At 47.1% G+C, this 25702-nt stretch overlaps 1 protein-coding gene across 1 annotated transcript; it reads left to right on the forward strand.

Moving 5' to 3' along the window:
* The first annotated feature begins 4841 nt into the window (after positions 1 to 4841).
* On the forward strand, positions 4842 to 24172 carry lrpap1 (low density lipoprotein receptor-related protein associated protein 1). Its single transcript, XM_064926768.1, has 10 exons — positions 4842 to 5113; positions 7562 to 7706; positions 11133 to 11263; positions 12755 to 12875; positions 17525 to 17615; positions 17715 to 17779; positions 17873 to 17955; positions 18083 to 18133; positions 21064 to 21189; positions 22224 to 24172. Exons 1-10 carry the CDS (start codon positions 4952 to 4954, stop codon positions 22290 to 22292), a joined length of 1044 nt encoding a protein of 347 aa, XP_064782840.1. The 5' UTR covers positions 4842 to 4951; the 3' UTR covers positions 22293 to 24172.
* Positions 24173 to 25702: the final 1530 nt, after the last annotated feature.

The following is a 25702-nucleotide window of genomic DNA, read 5'->3' on the forward strand; positions in this document are numbered from 1 at the left end:
CTAGGGGCTGTGTCTCTACTGGGATCCATTAGGAACACAGTCTACAGGTCTGAATCTAACATCTAGGGGCTGTGTGTGTGTGTGTGTGTGTGTGTGTGTGTGTGTGTGTGTGTGTGTGTGTGTGTGTGTGTGTGTGTGTGTGTGTGTGTGTGTGTGTGTGTGTGTGTGTGTGTGTGTGTGTGTGTGTGAGTGAGGGTTCCATTTGGAACACAGTCTGGTAAACACAGTCTCAAGGTCTGAATCCAGGCTTAGTTGATTAACTAAACATGTGATTCATCGTTATAGATTAACCTTGAATTACATTAGACTTGGTTAACATGGTAATTTGGAATAGAATGGAACAGTTCTATGTCGTCAAGGAAACACTTTGTATTGTTCTGGACCAGGCTATAATCAGTCTAATCTATGGCCATGATTTAACCAGCCTTTAGCCTGGCACCCAGTCTATCATTTAGGCTGACCAGTCCAATGACCATCAGTGTCCTGGTTTGTAGACAAGGTTCTCTATCATTTAGGCTGACCAGTCCAATGACCATCAGTGTCCTAGTTTGTAGACAAGGTTCTCTATCATTTAGGCTGACCAGTCCAATGACCATCAGTGTCCTGGTTTGTAGACAAGGTTCTCTATCATTTAGGCTGACCAGTCCAATGACCATCAGTGTCCTGGTTTGTAGACAAGGTTCTCTATCATTTAGGCTGACCAGTCCAATGACCATCAGTGTCCTGGTTGTTTGTAGACAAGGTTCTCTATCATTTTGGCTGACCAGTCCAATGACCATCAGTGTCCTGGTTTGTAGACAAGGTTCTCTATCATTTAGGCTGACCAGTCCAATGACCATCAGTGTCCTGGTTTGTAGACAAGGTTCTCTATCATTTAGGCTGACCAGTCCAATGACCATCAGTGTCCTGGTTTGTAGACAAGGTTCTCTATCATTTAGGCTGACCAGTCCAATGACCATCAGTGTCCTGGTTTGTAGACAAGGTTCTCTATCATTTAGGCTGACCAGTCCAATGACCATCAGTGTCCTGGTTTGTAGACAAGGTTCTCTATCATTTAGGCTGACCAGTCCAATGACCATCAGTGTCCTGGTTTGTAGACAAGGTTCTCTATCATTTAGGCTGACCAGTCCAATGACCATCAGTGTCCTGGTTTGTAGACAAGGTTCTCTATCATTTAGGCTGACCAGTCCAATGACCATCAGTGTCCTGGTTTGTAGACAAGGTTCTCTATCATTTAGGCTGACCAGTCCAATGACCATCAGTGTCCTGGTTTGTAGACAAGGTTCTCTATCATTTAGGCTGACCAGTCCAATGACCATCAGTGTCCTGTATCGTAGACAAGGTTCTCTATCATTTAACTCACTCGCTGAGCCATAAAATATATATATATATCTTTTTTAACTAGGCAAGTCAGTTAAAGAACAAATTCTTATTTACAATGACGGCCTACCCCAGGCCAAACCCAGACAACTCTGGGACAATTGTGCGTCGCCCAATGGAACTCCCAATCACAGCTGGTTGTGATACAGCCTGGAATCAAACCAGAATCTGTAGTGACGCCTCTAGCACTGAGATGCAGTGCCTTAGACCTCTGAGCCACTTCGGGAGCTCAAATAAGTGTCTCGAGAAGGTTCCCCGAGCTGTCTTGTCATCGTCTCTTCAACCTACGTCACAAATGGCACCAAATTCCCTTGAGGCCCATTTAGGATATCATTATATTTAGCTCACTCACCCATGAAGAGGTGTCTCCAGAAGCAGCCGTTAGCCGTCTCTCTCTCTGCTCTGTTCTGCGAAGACTTCGCCCCCCAACCTCCAGAGACTGGCCAGCCTGCCAGTAGACTGAGTCCCTACGAGGAGGCAGAGGGCTGAATGCTGGCATGGAGAACTCAGAAATTGAATTGTGATCGTTTGTAGTAGGCCCAATAGTAGGTCTGTGTCTGTCGTCAAGATTCATCTTGTGAAAATGTATCTCCATCAAATAATAGGATGTGTGGCGAACTGTTCAAATCTGCAGGTTTGGAAATCTCTTTTTTTTTTTAAATTTTTTTTTAGTATGGGGTAGATTTAGATTTTCAAAATAAACACTGTTAGATTGTTGCCATAGCGCTTGTGTAGAGGAATAGAAGGGTCCTTTTGTTTTGGTTACCGGGCCATTGTGATGCTGCAATAAATGGTTCTAAGATTGTGGTTCGGAATCTGGAATGGGTTGGTCGATTCTCAGGCATGTTATTGGGTAACAATACAGATACAGTCAGAATAATAATCATTATAATAATCATTTATTATATTTCTAGAGCACTGTTCATAAGAATCTCAAAGCACTTTAAACGCAAAAAAAAACTAACAACCAGTACATGAGTAGTCTAACTAGAGTTAGATCAACCAGTACATCAGTAGTCTAACTAGAGTTAGAACAACCAGTACATGAGTAGTCTAACTAGAGTTAGATCAACCAGTACATGAGTAGTCTAACTAGAGTTAGAACAATCAATACATGAGTAGTCTAACTAGAGTTAGAACAATCAATACATGAGTAGTCTAACTAGAGTTAGAACAATCAATACATCAGTAGTCTAACTAGAGTTAGAACAATCAATACATGAGTAGTCTAACTAGAGTTAGATCAACCAGTACATGAGTAGTCTAACTAGAGTTAGATCAACCAGTACATGAGTAGTCTAACTAGAGTTAGAACAACCAGTACATGAGTAGTCTAACTAGAGTTAGAACAATCAATACATGAGTAGTCTAACTAGAGTTAGAACAACCAGTACATGAGTAGTCTAACTAGAGTTAGATCAACCAGTACATGAGTAGTCTAACTAGAGTTAGAACAATCAATACATGAGTAGTCTAACTAGAGTTAGAACAATCAATACATGAGTTTTTTATTTTTTACTTTACCTTTATTTTACTAGGCAAGTCAGTTAAGAACAAATTCTTATTGTCAATGACGGCCTAGGAACAGTGGGTTAACTGCCTGTTCAGGGGCAGAACGACAGATTTATACCTTGTCAGCTCGGGGGTTTGAACTTGCAACCTTCCGGTTACTAGTCCAACGCTCTAACCACTAGGCTTCCCTGCCGCCCCGACTATAGTAGTCTAACTATAGTTAGAACAACCAGTACATGCGTAGTCTAACTAGAGTTCGAACAACCAATACATGAGTAGTCTAACTATAGAACAACCAGTACATCATCATGAATATCCAAATTATAGTTAGAACAACCACTACATGAGTAGTCTAACTATAGTTAGAACAACCAGTACATCATCATGAATATCCTAATTATAGTTAGAACAACCAGTACATAAGTAGTCTAACTATAGTTAGAACAACCAGTACATCATCATGAATATCCTAATTATAGTTAGAACAACCAGTACATCATCATGAATATCCTAATTATAGTTAGAACAACCAGTACATCATCATGAATACACTAATTATAGTTAGAACAACCAGTACAAAAAAAGCTGGTATAGTTAGAACAACCAGTACATCATCATGAATATCCTAACTGTAATTAGGTCAACCAATAGAGGCCAAGTCTAACTATACTTAGGTCAACCAATAGAGGTCAAGTCTTTGAGGTTATGCATCCTCTAAAAGATGGAGAGGGACATATCATGATCAGAGGAAGGTGGTTGATGAACAGTCTAGTGATGATCTTTGTAGAGGGCAACTCTGGGAGTCAGCCTGAGTCTTATAGCTACTGGACGTGTCCTCCTTCCCTCTGAGTAGCACCCACTTGATGTCTCAGCAGCTCTGGGCACCAGAACGTTCACCACACACAGTTCAGAGTAGTAGTCAGTCGTCCTCACTACGAGCCCTCTGTCTCAGCAGCTCTGGGCACCAGAAAGTTCATCACACACAGTTCAGAGTAGTAGTCAGTCGTCCTCACTACGAGCCCTCTGTCTCAGCAGCTCTGGGCACCAGAAAGTTCACCACACACAGTTCAGAGTAGTAGCCAGTCGTCCTCACTACGAGCCCTCTGTCTCAGCAGCTCTGGGCACCAGAAAGTTCATCACACACAGTTCAGAGTAGTAGCCAGTCGTCCTCACTACGAGCCCTCTGCCTCAGCAGCTCTGGGCACCAGAAAGTTCACCACACACAGTTCAGAGTAGTAGCCAGTCGTCCTCACTACGAGCCCTCTGTCTCAGCAGCTCTGGGCACCAGAAAGTTCACCACACACAGTTCAGAGTAGTAGCCAGTCGTCCTCACTACGGGGCCTCTACCATTCCTCTCGTGCTTCAGGTGACTCCTGGGTTTTCAAAAGACCAGGAACAGGCAGCCAAGGGTGAAACAAAAAAAAGCTGGTACAGATGCATCATTCAAACAAAAATAATGAGCCAGCTAGCAAGCTGCCCGTCCATCTGCAAATATTTAAAAACACAATTTAAAAACACTTACAAATCATTTAATATGTACATGAGCTCTGTGCTTAAACTGCTAGGGCGCCATGGCAACTACACAACCAACATAAGACAACTGTGTGTGTAGGCGCCAATCAATACCTAGTTTAGTGAACTAAATGGTTAACACAAAATGGGTGACTTATTACTGCTTGAGTAGGCTGTTTCATGTGTGAAAGCTAGCCAACATTAAATTATGCCTGTGTGGTGTAAAATTGCTAAACCCGAAATCCCTTTTCAATCCAACGCGTGGATGATTCCTATTTGCTCAAAGCCTCCCACATCCTCCGTTACTAGGAGACGATTACGAGGTGCATTGTGGGTATTGTATGTTTACAAACCCTTTCCCCAGAACTGTAAACCCAGTTTATTTATTTTTTCTAAAACTACATATCCCATAATGCAGTTCAGGACGCGTCCGCCTCTTCTAAACACATGACTTGAAGTACTCTGAGTTAGATAGACCGTCGCTCTGAAATTGCGTTTCATTTTTAAGATTTATTCCATCCATTTTCCGGTACGGTGCAAATAAAAAATGAAATTCGGTTGTTTATTCGCGGTGTTGTGTCTCGCAGTCGGGGCTTTTGCAGGAAAGTATTCTCGAGAAATGAACGATCAGAAACCGTCCGTGGACGGTAAGAGCACGGTGGAATTTAGGATAGCTAAACTCAACCAGGTGTGGGAGAAAGCGACCAGGGTAAGAAGTCAAGTCATGCTATTATTATAGGTTAGCTTTGTTTTACTTAAATATTGAGACAGTCGAGAAGTGAATTGTCTTCGTTATCTGGTCCGAGTGGAGCCTAAAAGTTAGATAGCGTTTTGTCTACACTTCCTTGGTCTATCCAACATTTTGTTTAGCTAACTTAGCTAGCTAACAGTTACCTTGCGTGATTGGCATAGGTAGCTGAATCAGCTAACGTTAAAGTAGTTAGAGATGGCTGAGGTCTGATTGTACCCGGGTAGTTTAAGGAACCGATTTCTCTCACACACAGACGAGACACACACTACACTTCATTAGTTCCAGTCTGATTTAATGTACCACCCCTCCCTCTTTCCCTCCTCCATCCTCTCCTCGTCTTCCACGCATTTCATATCCCTTTCTTTTCCACCATCCCTCTCTCATCATCCCGCCGTTCCTAGATGCAGTTGCCCCCAGTGCTCCAGTCTAACACCAGTCTCTCTCCTTCCTCTAGATGCAGTTGCCCCCAGTGCTCCAGTCTAACACCAGTCTCTCTCCTTCCTCTAGATGCAGTTGCCCCAGTGCTCCAGTCTAACACCAGTCTCTCTCCTTCCTCTAGATGCAGCTGCCCCCAGTGCTCCAGTCTAACACCAGTCTCTCTCCTTCCTCTAGATGCAGTTGCCCCAGTGCTCCAGTCTAACACCAGTCTCTCTCCTTCCTCTAGATGCAGCTGCCCCCAGTGCTCCAGTCTAACACCAGTCTCTCTCCTTCCTCTAGATGCAGTTGCCCCAGTGCTCCAGTCTAACACCAGTCTCTCTCCTTCCTCTAGATGCAGTTGCCCCCAGTGCTCCAGTCTAACACCAGTCTCTCTCCTTCCTCTAGATGCAGTTGCCCCAGTGCTCCAGTCTAACACCAGTCTCTCTCCTTCCTCTAGATGCAGTTGCCCCAGTGCTCCAGTCTAACACCAGTCTCTCTCCTTCCTCTAGATGCAGTTGCCCCCAGTGCTCCAGTCTAACACCACTCTCTCTCCTTCCTCTAGATGCAGTTGCCCCCAGTGCTCCAGTCTAACACCAGTCTCTCTCCTTCCTCTAGATGCAGTTGCCCCCAGTGCTCCAGTCTAACACCAGTCTCTCTCCTTCCTCTAGATGCAGTTGCCCCCAGTGCTCCAGTCTAACACCAGTCTCTCTCCTTCCTCTAGATGCAGTTGCCCCAAGTGCTCCAGTCTAACACCAGTCTCTCTCCTTCCTCTAGATGCAGTTGCCCCCAGTGCTCCAGTCTAACACCAGTCTCTCTCCTTCCTCTAGATGCAGTTGCCCCCAGTGCTCCAGTCTAACACCAGTCTCTCTCCTTCCTCTAGATGCAGTTACCCCCAGTGCTCCAGTCTAACGTCAGTCTCTGCTTCCTCTAGATGCAGTTACCCCCAGTGCTCCAGTCTAACGCCAGTCTCTCTCCTTCCTCTAGATGCAGCTGCCCCCAGTGCTCCAGTCTAACACCAGTCTCTCTCCTTCCTCTAGATGCAGCTGCCCCCAGTGCTCCAGTCTAACACCAGTCTCTCTCCTTCCTCTAGATGCAGTTGCCCCCAGTGCTCCAGTCTAACACCAGTCTCTCTCCTTCCTCTAGATGCAGTTGCCCCCAGTGCTCCAGTCTAACACCAGTCTCTCTCCTTCCTCTAGATGCAGTTGCCCCCAGTGCTCCAGTCTAACACCAGTCTCTCTCCTTCCTCTAGATGCAGTTGCCCCCAGTGCTCCAGTCTAACACCAGTCTCTCTCCTTCCTCTAGATGCAGTTGCCCCAGTGCTCCAGTCTAACACCAGTCTCTCTCCTTCCTCTAGATGCAGTTGCCCCCAGTGCTCCAGTCTAACACCAGTCTCTCTCCTTCCTCTAGATGCAGTTGCCCCCAGTGCTCCAGTCTAACACCAGTCTCTCTCCTTCCTCTAGATGCAGTTGCCCCCAGTGCTCCAGTCTAACACCAGTCTCTCTCCTTCCTCTAGATGCAGTTGCCCCCAGTGCTCCAGTCTAACACCAGTCTCTCTCCTTCCTCTAGATGCAGTTGCCCCCAGTGCTCCAGTCTAACACCAGTCTCTCTCCTTCCTCTAGATGCAGTTGCCCCAGTGCTCCAGTCTAACACCAGTCTCTCTCCTTCCTCTAGATGCAGTTGCCCCCAGTGCTCCAGTCTAACACCAGTCTCTCTCCTTCCTCTAGATGCAGCTGCCCCCAGTGCTCCAGTCTAACACCAGTCTCTCTCCTTCCTCTAGATGCAGCTGCCCCCAGTGCTCCAGTCTAACACCAGTCTCTCTCCTTCCTCTAGATGCAGCTGCCCCCAGTGCTCCAGTCTAACACCAGTCTCTCTCCTTCCTCTAGATGCAGTTACCCCCAGTGCTCCAGTCTAACACCAGTCTCTCTCCTTCCTCTAGATGCAGTTGCCCCCAGTGCTCCAGTCTAACACCAGTCTCTCTCCTTCCTCTAGATGCAGCTGCCCCCAGTGCGTCAGGCAGAGCTCCACAGTGATCTGAAGATCCAGGAGAAAGATGAACTACAGTGGAAGAAGTCTAAGGCAGAAGGGATGGATGAGAATGGAGAGAGAGAGGCCAAGCTAAGACGTGGCTTCAACGGTAAGAGAGGGATGGAGGGGGTGGGTGGAGAGACTAGAAGGGAGGAGGGTTTTAAATAACTGCTTAAACTACCTACCTGACTGATGGAGAGAGAGAGAGAAGGGCAAGAAGGGAGGAGTGGTGGAATTAACACTACTTGGTGTAAATAACACCACTTAAACTTAACCTAGAGATTTATAAACAGTAGATTGTCTATACAGAGCTGCTTTATAAACAGTAGATTGTCTATACAGAGCTGCTTTATAAACAGTAGATTGTCTATACAGAGCTGCTTTATAAACAGTAGATTGTCTATACAGAGCTGCTTTGTAAACAGTAGATTGTATATACAGAGCTGCTTTATAAACAGTAGATTGTCTATACAGAGCTGCTTTCTAAAAATCGTAAAGGGTCTTTGGTCGGGAAGGTGTGTGGCCTGTTATAATGTGGTGGGGTGTGAAGGCCTTGGGGAAGGTGTTATATGTTATAATGTGGTGGGGGTGTGAAGACCTTGGGGGAGGTGTGTGGCTTGTTATAATGTGGTGGGGGTGTGAAGGCCTTGGGGAAGGTGTTATATGTTATAATGTGGTGGGGGTGTGAAGGCCTTGGGAATGTGTGTGGCTTGTTATAATGTGGTGGGGGTGTGAAGGCCTTGGGGGAGGTGTTATATGTTATAATGTGGTGGGGGTGTGAAGGCCTTGGGGGAGGTGTGGCTTGTTATAATGTGGTGGGGGTGTGAAGGCCTTGGGGGAGGTGTTATATGTTATAATGTGGTGGGGTGTGAAGGCCTTGGGGGAGGTGTTATATGTTATAATGTGGTGGGGGTGTGAAGGCCTTGGGGGAGGTGTTATATGTTATAATGTGGTGGGGGTGTGAAGGCCTTGGGGAAGGTGGTATATGTTATAATGTGGTGGGGGTGTGAAGGCCTTGGGGAAGGTGTTATAATGTGGTGGGGGTGTGAAGGCCTTGGGGAAGGTGTTATATGTTATAATGTGGTGGGGGTGTGAAGGCCTTGGGGGAGGTGTGTGGCTTCTTATAATGTGGTGGGGGTGTGAAGGCCTTGGGGAGGTGTGTGGCTTGTTATAATGTGGTTGGGTGTGAAGGGCCTTGGGAGGTGTTATATGTTATAATGTGGGGGGGTGTGAAGGCCTTGGGGGAGGTGTTATATGTTATAATGTGGTGGGGGTGTGAAGGCCTTGGGGGAGGTGTGAAGGCCTTGGGAGAGGTGTGAAGGCCTTGGAAGGTGTGTGGCTTGTTATAATGTGGTGGGGGTGTGAAGGCCTTGGGGAAGGTGTTATATGTTATAATGTGGTGGGGGTGTGAAGGCCTTGGTGGAAATGTTATAATGTGGTGGGGGGGTGAAGGCCTTGGGGAAGGTGTTATATGTTATAATGTGGTGGGGGTGTGAAGGCCTTGGGGGAGGTGTGGCTTGTTATAATGTGGTGGGGTTGTGAAGGCCTTGGGGAAGGTGTGTGGCTTGTTATAATGTGGTGGGGGTGTGAAGGCCTTGGGGAAGGTGTTATATGTTATAATGTGGTGGGGGTGTGAGGGCCTTGGAAGGTGTGGCTTGTTATATTGTGGTGGGGTTGTGAAGGCCTTGGGGAAGGTGTGTGGCTTGTTATAATGTGGTGGTGGTGTGAAGGCCTTGGGGAAGGTGTGTGGCTTGTTATAATGTGGTGGGGGTGTGAATGCCTTGGGGAAGGTGTGTGGCTTGTTATAATGTGGTGGGGGTGTGAAGGCCTTGGGGAAGGTGTGTGGCTTTTTATAATGTGGTGGGGTGTGAATGCCTTGGGGAAGGTGTGTGGCTTGTTATGTGGTGGGGGTGTGAAGGCCTTGGGGGGTGTTATATGTTATAATGTGGTGGGGTGTGAAGGCCTTGGGGGAGGTGTTATATGTTATAATGTGGTGGGGGTGTGAAGGCCTTGGGGAAGGTGTTATATGTTATAATGTGGTGGGGGTGTGAAGGCCTTGGGGAAGGTGTTATATGTTATAATGTGGTGGGGTGTGAAGGCCTTGGGGAAGGTGTTATATGTTATAATGTGGTGGGGGTGTGAAGGCCTTGGGGAAGGTGTGTGGCTTGTTATAATGTGGTGGGGGTGTGAAGGCCTTGGGGAAGGTGTTATATGTTATAATGTGGTGGGGTGTGTAGGCCTTGGGAAGGTGTTATATGTTATGTGGTGGGGGTGTGAAGGCCTTGGGGAAGGTGTGTGGCTTGTTATAATGTGGTGGGGGTGTGAAGGTCTTGGGGAAGGTGTGTGGCTTGTTATAATGTGGTGGGTGGTGTGAAGGCCTTGGGGAAGGTGTGTGTTGGGCCTAAGAACAGACCTTAGCCGTGGTATATTCTCCATCTACCACACCCCCTCGGGCCTTATTGCTTAAATTTAAAATATTTTTTATAACTAAACCAAGATGGACCACAGCCTGCCGTTTCCAATGGGGGGGAAATTAATCATAGTGGGCAGAGCCAAGCACGAGCTAGCGAAATCCTATTGGCTCTTTCTAGCATGTATTTGGATATTTGTGTTAGGGAACGCCTACTCTGAAGTGCATGTGTGAAATAACTCAATTCAACCCATAACTCCTTATAAACAACACTATTAAAAAAATCTAACTTAAAGTCTACAAAACTTAGTCCACTCTGTTCATAACAGATTGTAAATTTGGGAACAGAGAACTGTATCGAGATCAAATGTTTAATCGATGAGAAAATGAGCAGAACGTCATCCAAAATCCTCCCATCTCCACCTTCCCCCACCGCCAGCCACTGGGCTTCCTCTCATCACCATATCTGGTAGTGAGTGGAAACGCCAAGCGGGTGCCATTTTGTGTCTCCCCTCCACCCCAGTGATCCTGGCTAAGTATGGGATAGTATGGTTAACTGGCGTCCATTTTGTGTCCCCCTCCACCCCAGTGATCCTGGCTAAGTATGGGATAGTATGGTTAACTGGCGTCCATTTTGTGTCTCCCCTCAACCCCAGTGATCCTGGCTAAGTATGGGGTAGTATGGTTAACTGGCGTCCATTTTGTGTCTCCCCTCCACCCCAGTGATCCTGGCTAAGTATGGGATAGTATGGTTAACTGGCGTCCATTTTGTGTCTCCCTTCCACCCCAGTGATCCTTGCTAAGTATGGGATAGTATGGTTAACTGGCATCCATTTTGTGTCTCCCCTCCACCCCAGTGATCCTGGCTAAGTATGGGATAGTATGGTTAACTGGCATCCATTTTGTGTCTCCCCTCCACCCCAGTGATCCTGGCTAAGTATGGGATAGTATGGTTAACTGGCGTCCATTTTGTGTCTCCCTTCCACCCCAGTGATCCTTGCTAAGTATGGGATAGTATGGTTAACTGGCATCCATTTTGTGTCTCCCCTCCACCCCAGTGATCCTGGCTAAGTATGGGATAGTATGGTTAACTGGCATCCATTTTGTGTCTCCCCTCCACCCCAGTGATCCTGGCTAAGTATGGGATGGATGGGAAGAAGGACACCAGACCTCTAGAATCTAACAACCTGAAGGACCATGACATCAGAGAAGGAGACATGTTTGATGACCCCAGACTGGACAAACTGTGGAATAAGGTGAGAGGAGGGGGGGCGGGACGAGGAGGAGGGACGGGTTGGGGGAGGGCACTTGTTCTCTTCTCTGACCAGTCATTTCCTTTCAAATCAGTGATCAGAAATATGGTAATAGCTACCCCTAGGCCACGCCTCCACCAACCCAATGGCTTTAGATTAGTGGGAAGTAGTGAAGGAGTGAACACTTCAGGAGAAAGGTGATATGATTGGGACGCATGGCCAGTTTCAGTATAACGGTGTCCATTTTGGGGATGAGCGTGCTCAGTTTCTCTCCCTCTATGGCCTTCACCACAGTTTACAAACCAAGAAGTCATTTTGGGGCAACTTGTCCTCAGTTTCTCTTCCTCTATGGCTTTCACCCCAGTTTACAACCCAAGAAGTCATTTTGGGGCGACTTGTCCTCAGTTTCTCTCCCTCTATGGCCTTCACCCCAGTTTACAACCCAAGAAGCCATTTTGGGGCAACTTGTCCTCAGTTTCTCTCCCTCTATGGCTTTCACCCCAGTTTACAACCCAAGAAGCCATTTTGGGGCAACTTGTCCTCAGTTTCTCTCCCTCTATGGCCTTCACCCCAGTTTACAACCCAAGAAGCCATTTTGGGGCAACTTGTCCTCAGTTTCTCTCCCTCTATGGCTTTCACCCCAGTTTACAACCCAAGAAGTCATTTTGGGGCAACTTGTCCTCAGTTTCTCTTCCTCTATGGCTTTCACCCCAGTTTACAAACCAAGAAGTCATTTTGGGGCAACTTGTCCTCAGTTTCCCTTCCTCTATGGCTTTCACCCCAGTTTACAAACCAAGAAGCCATTTTGGGGCTACTTGTCCTCAGTTTCTCTTCCTCTATGGCTTTCACCCCAGTTTACAACCCAAGAAGTCATTTTGGGGCAACTTGTCCTCAGTTTCTCTTCCTCTATGGCTTTCACCCCAGTTTACAACCCAAGAAGCCATTTTGGGGCAACTTGTCCTCAGTTTCTCTTCCTCTATGGCTTTCACCCCAGTTTACAACCCAAGAAGCCATTTTGGGGCAACTTGTCCTCAGTTTCTCTCCCTCTATGGCTTTCGCCCCAGCTTACAACCCAAGAAGCCATTTTGGGGCTATTTGTCCTCAGTTTCTCTTCCTCTATGGCTTTCACCCCAGTTTACAACCCAAGAAGCCATTTTGGGGCGACTTGTCCTCAGTTTCTCTTCCTCTATGGCTTTCACCCCAGTTTACAACCCAAGAAGCCATTTTGGGGCGACTTGTCCTCAGTTTCTCTCCCTCTATGGCTTTCACCCCAGTTTACAACCCAAGAAGCCATTTTGGGGCAACTTGTCCTCAGTTTCTCTCCCTCTATGGCTTTCACCCCAGTTTACAACCCAAGAAGTCATTTTGGGGCAACTTGTCCTCAGTTTCTCTCCCTCTTTGGCTTTCAACCCAGTTTACAACCCAAGAAGCCATTTTGGGGCGACTTGTCCTCATTCTTCCTACTAACAGTGTAATGGAAATGTTTCCCTCCAGGCTAAGAGTTCTGGTAAGTTCTCAGAGGAGGAGATGCAGAGTCTGAAGAGGGAGTTTCAACACCACAAGGACAAGATCAGCGAGTATAACATCGTCATGGATACTGTCAGCCGCACGGAGGGTGAGAGGGCTTTTTACGCTCCTTCTCCTTCTCTTTTGTCTGTCATTCTGCCTCTCTCTCTCCTCTCTCTTCCTCTCTCATCTCTCTCTTTCTCTCTCCTCTCTTTTTCTCTCCTCTCTTTCTCTCTCCTCTCTCTTTCTCCTCTTTCTCACTCCTCTCTTTTTCTCTTTCTCTCCTCTCTTTCTCTTTTTCTCTCCTCTCTTTCTCTCTCCTCTCTCTTTCTCTCTCCCCTCTCTTTCTCTCTCCTCTCTCTTTCTCTTCTCTCTCCTCTCTCTTTCTCTCTCCTCTCTCTTTCTCTCTCTCTCTCTTTCTCTCTCTTTCTCCTCTCCTCTCTCTTTCTCCTCTCCTCGCTCTTTCTCTCTCCTCGCTCTTTCTCTCTCCTCGCTCTTTCTCTCTCCTCGCTCTTTCTCTCTTTCGCTCTCTCCTCTCCTCTCCCCTAGTGATTGTCAGTGTTACCCAGTGTGTAGTTGTTTGACCCCTGGTGATTGTGTGAAATATACATTTTTGGTTTTGTTGACAGCTGTTTTATTGATGAAAGTTAGTAGTGGCAGTGATTGTAGTGGTTTTCTCCACCAGTTAGTAGTGGCAGTGATTGTAGTGGTTTTCTCCAACAGTTAGTAGTGGCAGTAATTGTAGTGGTGTTCTCCACCAGTTAGTAGTGGCAGTGATTGTAGTGGTTCTCTCCAACAGTTAGTAGTGGCAGTGATTGTAGTGGTTCTCTCCAACAGTTAGTAGTGGCAGTGATTGTAGTGGTTCTCTCCAACAGTTAGTAGTGGCAGTGATTGTAGTGGTTCTCCACCAACAGTTAGTAGTGGCAGTGATTGTAGTGGTTCTCTCCAACAGTTAGTAGTGGCAGTGATTGTAGTGGTTCTCCTCCACCAGTTAGTAGTGGCAGTGATTGTAGTGGTTCTCTCCAACAGTTAGTAGTGACAGTGATTGTAGTGGTTCTCTCCAACAGTTAGTAGTGGCAGTGATTGTAGTGATTTTCTCCAATAGTTAGTAGTGGCAGTGATTCTAGTGGTTTTCTCCACCAACAGTTAGCAGTGACAGTGATTGTAGTGGTTCTCTCCAACAGTTAGTAGTGGCAGTGATTGTAGTGGTTCTCTCCACCAACAGTTAGTAGTGGCAGTGATTGTAGTGGTTTTCTCCACCAACAGTTAGTAGTGGCAGTGATTGTAGTGGTTCTCCACCAACAGTTAGTAGTGGCAGTGATTGTAGTGGTTCTCTCCTCCAACAGTTAGTAGTGACAGTGATTGTAGTGGTTCTCTCCACCAGTTAGTAGTGGCAGTGATTGTAGTGGTTCTCTCCACCAGTTAGTAGTGGCAGTGATTGTAGTGGTTTTCTCCAACAGTTAGTAGTGGCAGTGATTGTAGTGGTTCTCTCCTCCAACAGTTAGTAGTGGCAGTGATTGTAGTGGTTCTCTCCACCAACAGTTAGTAGTGGCAGTAATTGTAGTGGTTTTCTCCAACAGTTAGTAGTGGCAGTGATTGTAGTGGTTCTCTCCACCAACAGTTAGTAGTGGCAGTAATTGTAGTGGTTCTCTCCAACAGTTAGTAGTGGCAGTGATTGTAGTGGTTTTCTCCACCAGTTAGTAGTGGCAGTGATTGTAGTGGTTTTCTCCAACAGTTAGTAGTGGCAGTGATTGTAGTGGTTCTCTCCACCAACAGTTAGTAGTGGCAGTGATTGTAGTGGTTCTCTCCACCAGTTAGTAGTGGCAGTGATTGTAGTGGTTCACCAACAGTTAGTAGTGGCAGTGATTGTAGTGGTTCTCTCCACCAGTTAGTAGTGGCAGTGATTGTAGTGGTGTTCTCCACTAGTTAGTAGTGGCAGTGATTGTAGTGGTTCTCTCCAACAGTTAGTAGTGGCAGTGATTGTAGTGGTTCTCTCCCAGTTAGTAGTGGCAGTGATTGTAGTGGTTCTCTCCAACAGTTAGTAGTGGCAGTGATTGTAGTGGTTCTCTCCAACAGTTAGTAGTGGCAGTGATTGTAGTGGTGTTCTCCACCAGTTAGTAGTGGCAGTGATTGTAGTGGTTCTCTCCACCAGTTAGTAGTGGCAGTGATTGTAGTGGTGTTCTCCACTAGTTAGTAGTGGCAGTGATTGTAGTGGTTCTCTCCAACAGTTAGTAGTGGCAGTGATTGTAGTGGTTCTCTCCCAGTTAGTAGTGGCAGTGATTGTAGTGGTTCTCTCCAACAGTTAGTAGTGGCAGTGATTGTAGTGGTTCTCTCCAACAGTTAGTAGTGGCAGTGATTGTAGTGGTGTTCTCCACCAGTTAGTAGTGGCAGTGATTGTAGTGGTTCTCTCCACCAGTTAGTAGTGGCAGTGATTGTAGTGGTTCTCTCCAACAGTTAGTAGTGGCAGTGATTGTAGTGGTTCTCCACCAACAGTTAGTAGTGGCAGTGATTGTAGTGGTGTTCTCCACCAGTTAGTAGTGGCAGTGATTGTAGTGGTTCTCTCCACCAGTTAGTAGTGGCAGTGATTGTAGTGGTTCTCTCCAACAGTTAGTAGTGGCAGTGATTGTAGTGGTTCTCTCCAACAGTTAGTAGTGACAGTGATTGTAGTGGTTTTCTCCAACAGTTAGTAGTGACAGTTATTGTAGTGGTTCACCAACAGTTAGTAGTGACAGTGATTGTAGTGGTTCACCAACAGTTAGTAGTGACAGTGATTGTAGTGGTTCTCTCCAACAGTTAGTAGTGACAGTTATTGTAGTGGTTCTCTCCACCAGTTAGTAGTGGCAGTGATTGTAGTGGTGTTCTCCACCAGTTAGTAGTGGCAGTGATTGTAGTGGTTCTCTCCACCAGTTAGTAGTGGCAGTGATTGTAGTGGTTCTCTCCAACAGTTAGTAGTGGCAGTGATTGTAGTGGTTCTCTCCAACAGTTAGTAGTGGCAGTGATTGTAGTGGTTCTCTCCACCAACAGTTAGTAGTGGCAGTGATTGTAGTGGTGTTCTCCACCAGTTAGTAGTGGCAGTGATTGTAGTGGTTCTCTCCACCAGTTAGTAGTGGCAGTGATTGTAGTGGTTCTCTCCAACAGTTAGTAGTGGCAGTGATTGTAGTGGTTCTCTCCAACAGTTAGTAGTGACAGTTATTGTAGTGGTTCTCTCCAAATGTTAGTAGTGGCAGTGATTGTAGTGGTTCTCTCCACCAATAGTTAGTAGTGGCAGTGATTGTAGTGGTTCTCTCCACCAACAGTTAGTAGTGGCAGTGATTGTAGTGGTTCTCTCCAACAGTTAGTAGTGGCAGTGATTGTAGTGGTTCTCTCCACCAGTTAGTAGTGGCAGTGATTGTAGTGGTTCTCTCCAACAGTTAGTAGTGGCAGTGATTGTAGTGGTTTTCTCCTCCAGTTAGTAGTGGCAGTGATTGTAGTGGTTCTCTCCACCAACAGTTAGTAGTGGCAGTGATTGTAGTGGTTCTCTCCAACAGTTAGTAGTGACAGTGATTGTAGTGGTTTTCTCCAACAGTTAGTAGTGGCAGTGACTGTAGTGGTGTTCTCCACTAGTTAGTAGTGGCAGTGATTGTAGTGGTTTTCTCCAACAGTTAGTAGTGGCAGTGACTGTAGTGGTGTTCTCCACTAGTTAGTAGTGGCAGTGATTGTAGTGGTTTTCTCCTCCAGTTAGTAGTGGCAGTGATTGTAGTGGTTCTCTCCACCAACAGTTAGTAGTGGCAGTGATTGTAGTGGTTCTCACCAACAGTTAGTAGTGGCAGTGATTGTAGTGGTTTACCAACAGTTAGTAGTGGCAGTGATTGTAGTGGTTCTCACCAACCGTTAGTAGTGACAGTGATTGTAGTGGTTTTCTCCAACAGTTAGTAGTGGCAGTGATTGTAGTGGTTCTCTCCAACAGTTAGTAGTGGCAGTGATTGTAGTGGTTCTCTCCAACAGTTAGTAGTGGCAGTGATTGTAGTGGTTCTCTCCTACAGTTAGTAGTGACAGTGATTGTAGTGGTTCTCTCCAACAGTTAGTAGTGGCAGTGATTGTAGTGGTTCTCTCCAACAATTAGTAGTGACAGTGATTGTAGTGGTTCTCCACCAACAGTAAGTGACTCTGGATACCACTGTCTGCTAAATGTCCTTAATGTATTTGTTGATTGTCTCCCTGTCTCTCATCTCTCTCTCCTCCAATCCCGTCCTTCTCTCCCTCATCTCTCTCCACCCCATCTCTCCCTCATCTCTCTCCACCCCATCTCTCCCCATCTCTCTCCACCCCATCTCTCCCCATCTCTCTCCACCCGCCCCTCTCCCCATCTCTCTCCACCCGCCCCTCTCCCCATCTCTCTCCACCCCCCCCTCTCCCCATCTCTCTTCTCCACCCCCTCTCTCCCCATCTCTCTTCTCCACCCCCTCTCCCCAACCCCCCTCTCCCCCACCCCCTCTCTTCCATCACTCTCCACCCCCCTCTCCCCAACTCCCTTCTCCACCCCCCTCTCCCCATCTCTCTTCTCCACCCCCCTCTCCCCATCTCTCTCCACCCCCCTCTCCCCATCTCTCTCTCTCCACCTCCCCATCTCTCTCCTCCACCTCCCCCTCTCCCCATCTCTCTCTCCCTCCATCCCCCCTCTCCCCATCTCTCCCCATCTCTCTCCACCCCCTCCCCCCCTCCATCTCTCTCCACCCCCATCTCTCTCCACCCCCTCCTCCATCCCCTCCCTCTCTATAGAGATCCATAAGAATGTGATCTCTCCATTAGAAGGGGAAGTTAAAGAACATGTCCTGCATCAGAAACACACCGACCTGAAGGACAAGATGAGGTGTGTATTAACGCTGTGTGTGTGTCCTGTGTGTTTTAACGCTGTGTGTGTGTCCTGTGTGTTTTAACGCTGTGTGTGTGTGTGTGTGTGTGTTTGTAGGGATCTGAACCAGGGCTTTGAACGCCTGAGGAAACTCAGCCACGAGGGCTTCAGTGAGGACAGTGGTGAGTGGTATACACACACACACACACACACACACACACACACACACACAGTTGAGTGTGACTAGTTGTGATGTCCCCCTCCCTCCTCTCCAGAGTTTAAAGAGCCCAGGGTGATAGAGCTGTGGGAGATGGCACAGAGAGCCAACCTGACTGGGGATGAACTTGACTCGCTCAAGGTGTGTGTTCTTTCCACATCTGTTTTAAAGTGATCACTTCTCACAGTCTGGATCATAATGTTCTGTCCGGTTTGGGTGTCTCTCTCCCTGTGTGTGTGTGTGTGTGTGTGTGTGTGTGAGAGATCAGGAGGAACTGAAGCACTTTGAGACCAAGGTAGAGAAGCACAGCCACTACCAGGTAACCAATCAATATCAATTATTAATCAATCAGTTTTATTCCCCTCATCGATCTACACACAGTACCCCCATAATGACATCACAGTACCCCCATAATGACATCACAGTACCCCCATAATGACATCACAGTACCCCCATAATGACATCACAATACCCCATAATGACATCACAATACCCCATAATGACATCACAGTACCCCATAATGACATCACAGTACCCCATAATGACATCACAGTACCCCATAATGACATCACAGTACCCCATAATGACATCACAATACCCCATAATGACATCACAGTACCCCATAATGACATCACCGTACCCCAAAATGACATCACCGTACCCCAAAATGACATCACCGTACCCCAAAATGACATCACCGTACCCCAAAATGACATCACCGTACCCCAAAATGACATCACCACCCCATAATGACATCACCGTACCCCAAAATGACATCACCGTACCCCAAAATGACATCACCGTACCCCAAAATGACATCACCGTACCCCAAAATGACATCACCGTACCCCAAAATGACATCACCGTACCCCAAAATGACATCCCCGTACCCCATAATGACATCCCAGTACCCCATAATGACATCCCAGTACCCCATAATGACATCCCAGTACCCCATAATGACATCACAGTACCCCATAATGACATCACAATACCCCATAGTGACAAAGCAAAATCTGTTTCATGAAAAAAAAACTAAAATATCACATTTACATAAGTATTCTGACCCTTTACTCAGTACTTTATTGAAGCACCTTTGCCAGCGATTACAGCCTCAAGTCTTCAGGGGTATGACGCTACAAGCTTGGCACACCTGTATTTGGGGAGTTTCTCCCATTATCCTCTGCAGATCCTCTCAAGTTCTGTCAGGTTGGATGGGGAGAATTGCTGCACAGCTATTTTTTAGGTCTCTCCAGAGATGTTTGATCGTGTTTAAGTCTGGGCTCTGACTGGGCCACTCAAGGACATTCAGAGACTTGTCCCGAAGCCACTTCTGTGTTGTCTTGGCTGTGTGCTCAGGGTCGTTGACCTGTTGGAAGGTGAACCTTCACCCCTGTCAAGGATCTCTCTGTACTTTGCTCCGTTCATCTTTCCCTTGATCCTGACTAGTCTCCCAGTCCCTGAAAAACATCCTCACCGCATGATGCTGCCACCTCCATGCTTCACCGTAGGGATGAAGCCAGGTTTCCTCCAGACATGATGCTGCCACCTCCATGCTTCACCGTAGGGATGGAGCCAGGTTTCCTCCAGACATGATGCTGCCACCTCCATGCCTCACCGTAGGGATGGAGCCAGGTTTCCTCCAGACGTGATGCTGACACCTCCATGCTTCACCGTAGGGATGGAGCCAAGTTTCCTCCAGACATGATGCTGCCACTTCCATGCTTCACCATAGGGATGGAGCCAGGTTTCCTCCAGACATGATGCTGCCACCTCCATGCTTCACCGTAGGGATGGAGCCAGGTTTCCTCCAGACTTGTTGTTCATGGTCTGGGAATCTTTAGATGCCTTTTGGCAAACTCCAAGCAGCCATGTTCCTTTTACTGAGGAGTGGCTTCCGTCTGGCCTCTCTACCATCTCTGATTGGTGGAGTGCTGCAGAGATGGTTGTCCTTCTGGAAGGTTCTCCCATCTCCACAGAGGAACTCTAGAGCCTCATCAGAGTGACCCTCGGGTTCTTGGTCACCTCCTTGACCAAGGCCCTTCTCCCCCGATTGGCCAGTTTGTCCAGGCAGCCAGCTCTAGGAAGAGTCTTGGTGGTTCCAAACTTCTTCCATTTAAGAATGATGGAGTCCACTGTGTTCTTGGGGACCTTCAATGCTACAGAAATGTTTTGGTACCCTTCTCCAGATCTGTGCCTCGACACAATCCTGTCTCGGGGCTCTACGGACAATTCCTTCAACATCACGGCTTGGTTTTTGCTCTGACATGCACTGTCAACTGTGGGACCTTTTATTTAGACAGGTGTGTGCCTTTCCAAACATGTCCAATCAACTGAATTTACCACAGGTGGACTCAAATCAAGTTGTAAAAACATCTCAAGGATGATCAATGGAAACAGGATGCAACTGAGCTCAATTTAGAGTCTCACAGTGAAGGGTTTGAATAAATAATGTATTTCATTTTTTTATTTTGTGTACATTTGCAAAGATTTAGGAATTGTTGTTACTCAATCCATTTTAGAATAAGGATGTAACGTAACAAAATGTGAAGGGGTCTGAATACTTCCTGAGACAGTCTTTTATTCACCTCCCTTGATGTCCCAAATGGACCCTTACGCCCTTAAGGCACTTAGAGATCTGAGAGGGTTTGACAGGTGTAAGCTATATGGTGCATCCACCAAGCAAGTGCGTAGGGTCCATTTGGGATAGGACCACTCACCTTCTCCTCCCTCCCTTGCTCTCCTCTCTGATTCTCCCTCTCCTCCTCTCCCCCCTGCCTCTCTCGCTCTCCCTCTCCTGCCTCTCTCCCTCTCCTGCCTCTCTCTCCCTCTCCTGCCTCTCTCTCCCTCTCCTGCCCCTCTCTCCCTCTCCTGCCCCTCTCTCCCTCTCCTGCCCCTCTCTCCCTCTCCTGCCCCTCTCTCCCTCTCCTGCCCCTCTCTCCCTCTCCTGCCCCTCTCTCCCTCTCCTGCCCCTCTCTCCCTCTCCTGCCCCTCTCTCCCTCTCCTGCCCCTCTCTCCCTCTCCTGCCCCTCTCTCCCTCTCCTGCAGAGAAGACTAGAGAGATCCCTCTCCTGCCCCCTCTCTCCCCTCTCCTGCCCTCTCTCCCTCTCCTGCCTCTCTCTCCCTCTCCTGCCTCTCTCTCCCTCTCCTGCCTCTCTCTCCCTCTCCTGCCTCTCTCTCTCCCCCTGCTTCTCTCCTCCCCTGACCCCCCCCTGCCTCTCTCTCCCCCTGCTTCCCTCCTCCTCTCAGGAACAGTTGGAGTTATCCCACCAGAAGCTGAGACATGTAGAAGCTCTAGGAGACAACGACCACATCCTGAGAAACCAGGAGAGATATAATAACCTGGCCGAGAAGACCAGAGAGATGGGGTACAAGGTAGGAGAGAGACGATACCTGGCAGAGAAGACTAGAGACAATAACCTGGCAGAGAAGACTAGAGATCATAACCTGGCAGAGAAGACTAGAGACCATAACTTGGCAGAGAAGACTAGACACTAACCTGGCAGAGAAGACCAGAGAGACACTAACCTGGCAGAGAAGACCAGAGAGACACTAACCTGGCAGAGAAGACCAGAGACCATAACCTGGCAGAGAAGACTAGAGACAATAACCTGGCAGAGAAGACCAGCGAGACTATAACCTGGCAGAGAAGACTAGAGACCATTACCTGGCAGAGAAGACTAGAGACCATAACCTGGCAGAGAAGACTAGAGACCATAACCTGGCAGAGAAGACTAGAGACCATAACCTGGCAGAGAAGACTAGAGACCATAACCTGGCAGAGAAGACTAGAGACCATAACCTGGCAGAGAAGACTAGAGACCATAACCTGGCAGAGAAGACTAGAGACCATAACCTGGCAGAGAAGACTAGAGACCATAACCTGGCAGAGAAGAGAAGACTAAGGGACTAGAGACCATAACCTGGCAGAGAAGACTAGGGACCATAACCTGGCAGAGAAGACTAGGGACCATAACCTGGCAGAGAAGACTAGGGACCATAACCTGGCAGAGAAGACTAGGGACCATAACCTGGCAGAGAAGACTAGAGACCATAACCTGGCAGAGAAGACTAGAGACCATAACCTGGCAGAGAAGACTAGAGAGACAATAACCTGGCAGAGAAGACTAGAGAGACAATAACCTGGCAGAGAAGACTAGAGAGACAATAACTTGGCAGAGAAGACTAGAGAGACAATAACCTGGCAGAGAAGACTAGAGAGACAATAACCTGGCAGAGAAGACTAGAGACAATAACCTGGCAGAGAAGACTAGAGAGACAATAACCTGGCAGAGAAGACTAGAGAGACACTAACCTGGCAGAGAGAGACTAGAGAGACAATAACCTGGCAGAGAAGACCAGAGAGATTTGTTATAACGCCTCTCTCTCTCTTTCTCTTTCTCTCTCAGATGAAGAAGCACATGCAGGATTTAACCAGCAAGATCTCCCGTAAAGGACTGGACCGTAACGAACTGTAAGGGGTTCCTCAGACGAGGCCCTGGTGGGGGGGGGAGGTGCCGACAGAAGGCTGTGTGTTTTCAACATCAGGACTCGAAACAACAAATGAAGCCTTGCTTCGTGTTTTTCTTGCCACAGTGGTTCAGAGTGTGGCGATGCTGGTGTCGTGACAACCCTACGATGAACTGCAAATCTGTCTATATATACACACACACACACACTTCCGTCCACATTGCTCTTTTGTAGACTACTTTAATGAAATCAGTGTTTTTCCGCGTAAATCTCATTTGTGATTATGTTCCATTTTAATAATGACGAGCCTGCTTCTATCTCAAATGGCACCCTATTCCCTACATAGTGCACTACGTTTGACCAGGGCCCTATGGAAGTAGTGTACTGCGTCGGGAATAGGGTGCCATTTGGGATGGAGAACGTGTCTTTCAGTGCCACTACTTGTTTTGTATATATATCTATTGTAGGTACATCTGATTATGTTTGTGTACCAAATGGCACCCTATTCTCTACATAGTGCACTACTTTTAACCAGAGCCCCGTACGTTCTTGATCAAACGCCTAATAACTTTGATCAACAGTTTTATTCTGAAAGTTATTTGAGACAACCACACATTACCACCATCGAACCCTTCTAGGGAAATGGCTGCGTCGCCATAGTAACGCGCGGTATCAGTGGATTTGACGACGTCGCCATAGTAACACGCGGTATCAGTGGATTTGACGACATCGCCATAGTAACACGCGGTACCAGCGGATTTGACGACATCGCCATAGTAACGCGCGGTATCAGTGGATTTGACGACATCGCCATAGTAACACGCGGTATCATTGGTATTTCAACAATAGCAGTAGCTTGATATCAGCAAATCTCAAGAACTCCTCCGTGACCTTTGGCCTAATGGTGAAATCCCTGAGCGGTTTCCATCCTCTCTGGCAACTCTGTTAGGAAGGACGCCTGAATCTTTTGTAGTGACTTGGTGTGTTGATATTCAATGTCTGCTTTTTAGTTTTTTATTCATCTACCAAAATAGGTGCCGCCCTTTTGCGAGGTTATTGTAAAACGTCTTTGTGGTTGAAATTCACTGCTCGATTTGAAGGACCTTACAATTATCTGTACGTGTGGGGTTGGAGTGATGAGGTAGTCAGTCATGTTGAACACTGTTCTTGCAGACAAAGTGAGTCCTTGTAACTGATGTGACTAAGTACATATCTACTGCAGCACTTAATTAGCCTTGATATAACAAATGGGGTTGAATACTTGACTCGTGACGTTTCAGCTTTTCATTTATTTGTCAAAATAATAATCTAAAAATATAACTTTGACATGATGGAGTATTGTGTGTAGCCCAGTGGAGAAATATAATCTCAGTTAAAGCTGTAACACAAGGGGTTGTATAAACCAATGTTGTGATTGGAGAGTTACTGAGAGAACCAGTGTCGTGATTGGAGAGAACCAGTGTTGTGATTGGAGAGTTACTGAGAGAACCAGTGTTGTGATTGGAGAGTTACTGAGAGAACCAGTGTCGTGATTGGAGAGTTACTGAGAGAACCAGTGTCGTGATTGGAGAGTTACTGAGAGAACCAGTGTTGTGATTGGAGAGTTACTGAGAGAACCAGTGTTGTGATTGGAGAGTTACTGAGAGAACCAGTGTCGTGATTGGAGAGTTACTGAGAGAACCAGTGTCGTGATTGGAGAGAACCAGTGTTGTGATTGGAGAGTTACTGAGAGAACCAGTGTCATGATTGTAAATCGATGTTAACAGTCTCTGAACCATGAATACACAGTGTCTTATTGGCCCATGTGGGCGGGGCATCGTGAAGAACAAAAATGAATCAAATGTAGATCGAACAAATTTCACAAAGTAATAAAACACATTTTCTCCCATTTTCTCGTCATCTGGATATTTTGTAGAAATTGGTACACAAAATTACTTTGACTATTGTAGGCCTAAACATATGTTTAAAGTCTTACTGATGAATCATATGGAGTTCACATGGGAATTAAAACCTGTTTCTGGCACCATGACAACGAACAACAGTCAGTGGAAACTATGAGTGCCGTCTTCACTAATTCTCTCTTTTAAACTACAGGAACTGATGGCTTACAGACACCAGAAGCCTCAGTATCTCAGAGGACTCCGACTCTACGGCAGTAACCAGACGGTTGTTAGTTCAACCCTACGGCAGTAACCAGACGGTTGTTAGTTCAACCCTACGGCAGTAACCAGACGGTTGTTAGTTCAACCCTACGGCAGTAACCAGACGGTTGTTAGTTCAACCCTACGGCAGTAACCAGACGGTTGTTAGTTCAACCCTACGGCAGTAACCAGACGGTTGTTAGTTCAACCCTACGGCAGTAACCAGACGGTTGTTAGTTCAACCCTACGGCAGTAACCAGACGGTTGTTAGTTCAACCCTACGGCAGTAACCAGACGGTTGTTAGTTCAACCCTACGGCAGTAACCAGACGGTTGTTAGTTCAACCCTACGGCAGTAACCAGACGGTTGTTAGTTCAACCCTACGGCAGTAACCAGACGGTTGTTAGTTCAACCCTACGGCAGTAACCAGATGGGTGTTAGTTCAACCCTACGGCAGTAACCAGACGGTTGTTAGTTCAACCCTACGGCAGTAACCAGATGGTTGTTAGTTCAACCCTACGCCAGTAACCAGACGGTTGTTAGTTCAACGTTCTGGCAGTAACCAGACGGTTGTTAGTTCAACCCTACGGCAGTAACCAGACGGTTGTTAGTTCAACTCTACGGCAGTAACCAGACGGTTGTTAGTTCAACCCTACGGCAGTAACCAGACGGTTGTTAGTTCAACCCTACGGCAGTAACCAGACGGTTGTTAGTTCAACCCTACGGCAGTAACCAGACGGTTGTTAGTTCAACCCTACGGCAGTAACCAGACGGTTGTTAGTTCAACCCTACGGCAGTAACCAGACGGTTGTTAGTTCAACTCTACGGCAGTAACCAGACGGTTGTTAGTTCAACCCTACGGCAGTAACCAGACGGTTGTTAGTTCAACCCTACGGCAGTAACCAGACGGTTGTTAGTTCAACCCTACGGCAGTAACCAGACGGTTGTTAGTTCAACCCTACGGCAGTAACCAGACGGTTGTTAGTTCAACCCTACGGCAGTAACCAGACGGTTGTTAGTTCAACCCACGGCAGTAACCAGACGGTTGTTAGTTCAACCCTACGGCAGTAACCAGACGGTTGTTAGTTCAACCTACGGCAGTAACCAGACGGTTGTTAGTTCAACCCTACGGCAGTAACCAGACGGTTGTTAGTTCAACCCTACGGCAGTAACCAGACGGTTGCTAGTTCAACCCTACGGCAGTAACCAGACGGTTGCTAGTTCAACCCTACGGCAGTAACCAGACGGTTGTTAGTTCAACCCTACGGCAGTAACCA

The sequence above is a fragment of the Oncorhynchus masou genome, chromosome 20 (genome assembly GCF_036934945.1).
Source record: "Oncorhynchus masou masou isolate Uvic2021 chromosome 20, UVic_Omas_1.1, whole genome shotgun sequence".
Lineage (NCBI taxonomy): Eukaryota > Metazoa > Chordata > Actinopteri > Salmoniformes > Salmonidae > Oncorhynchus > Oncorhynchus masou.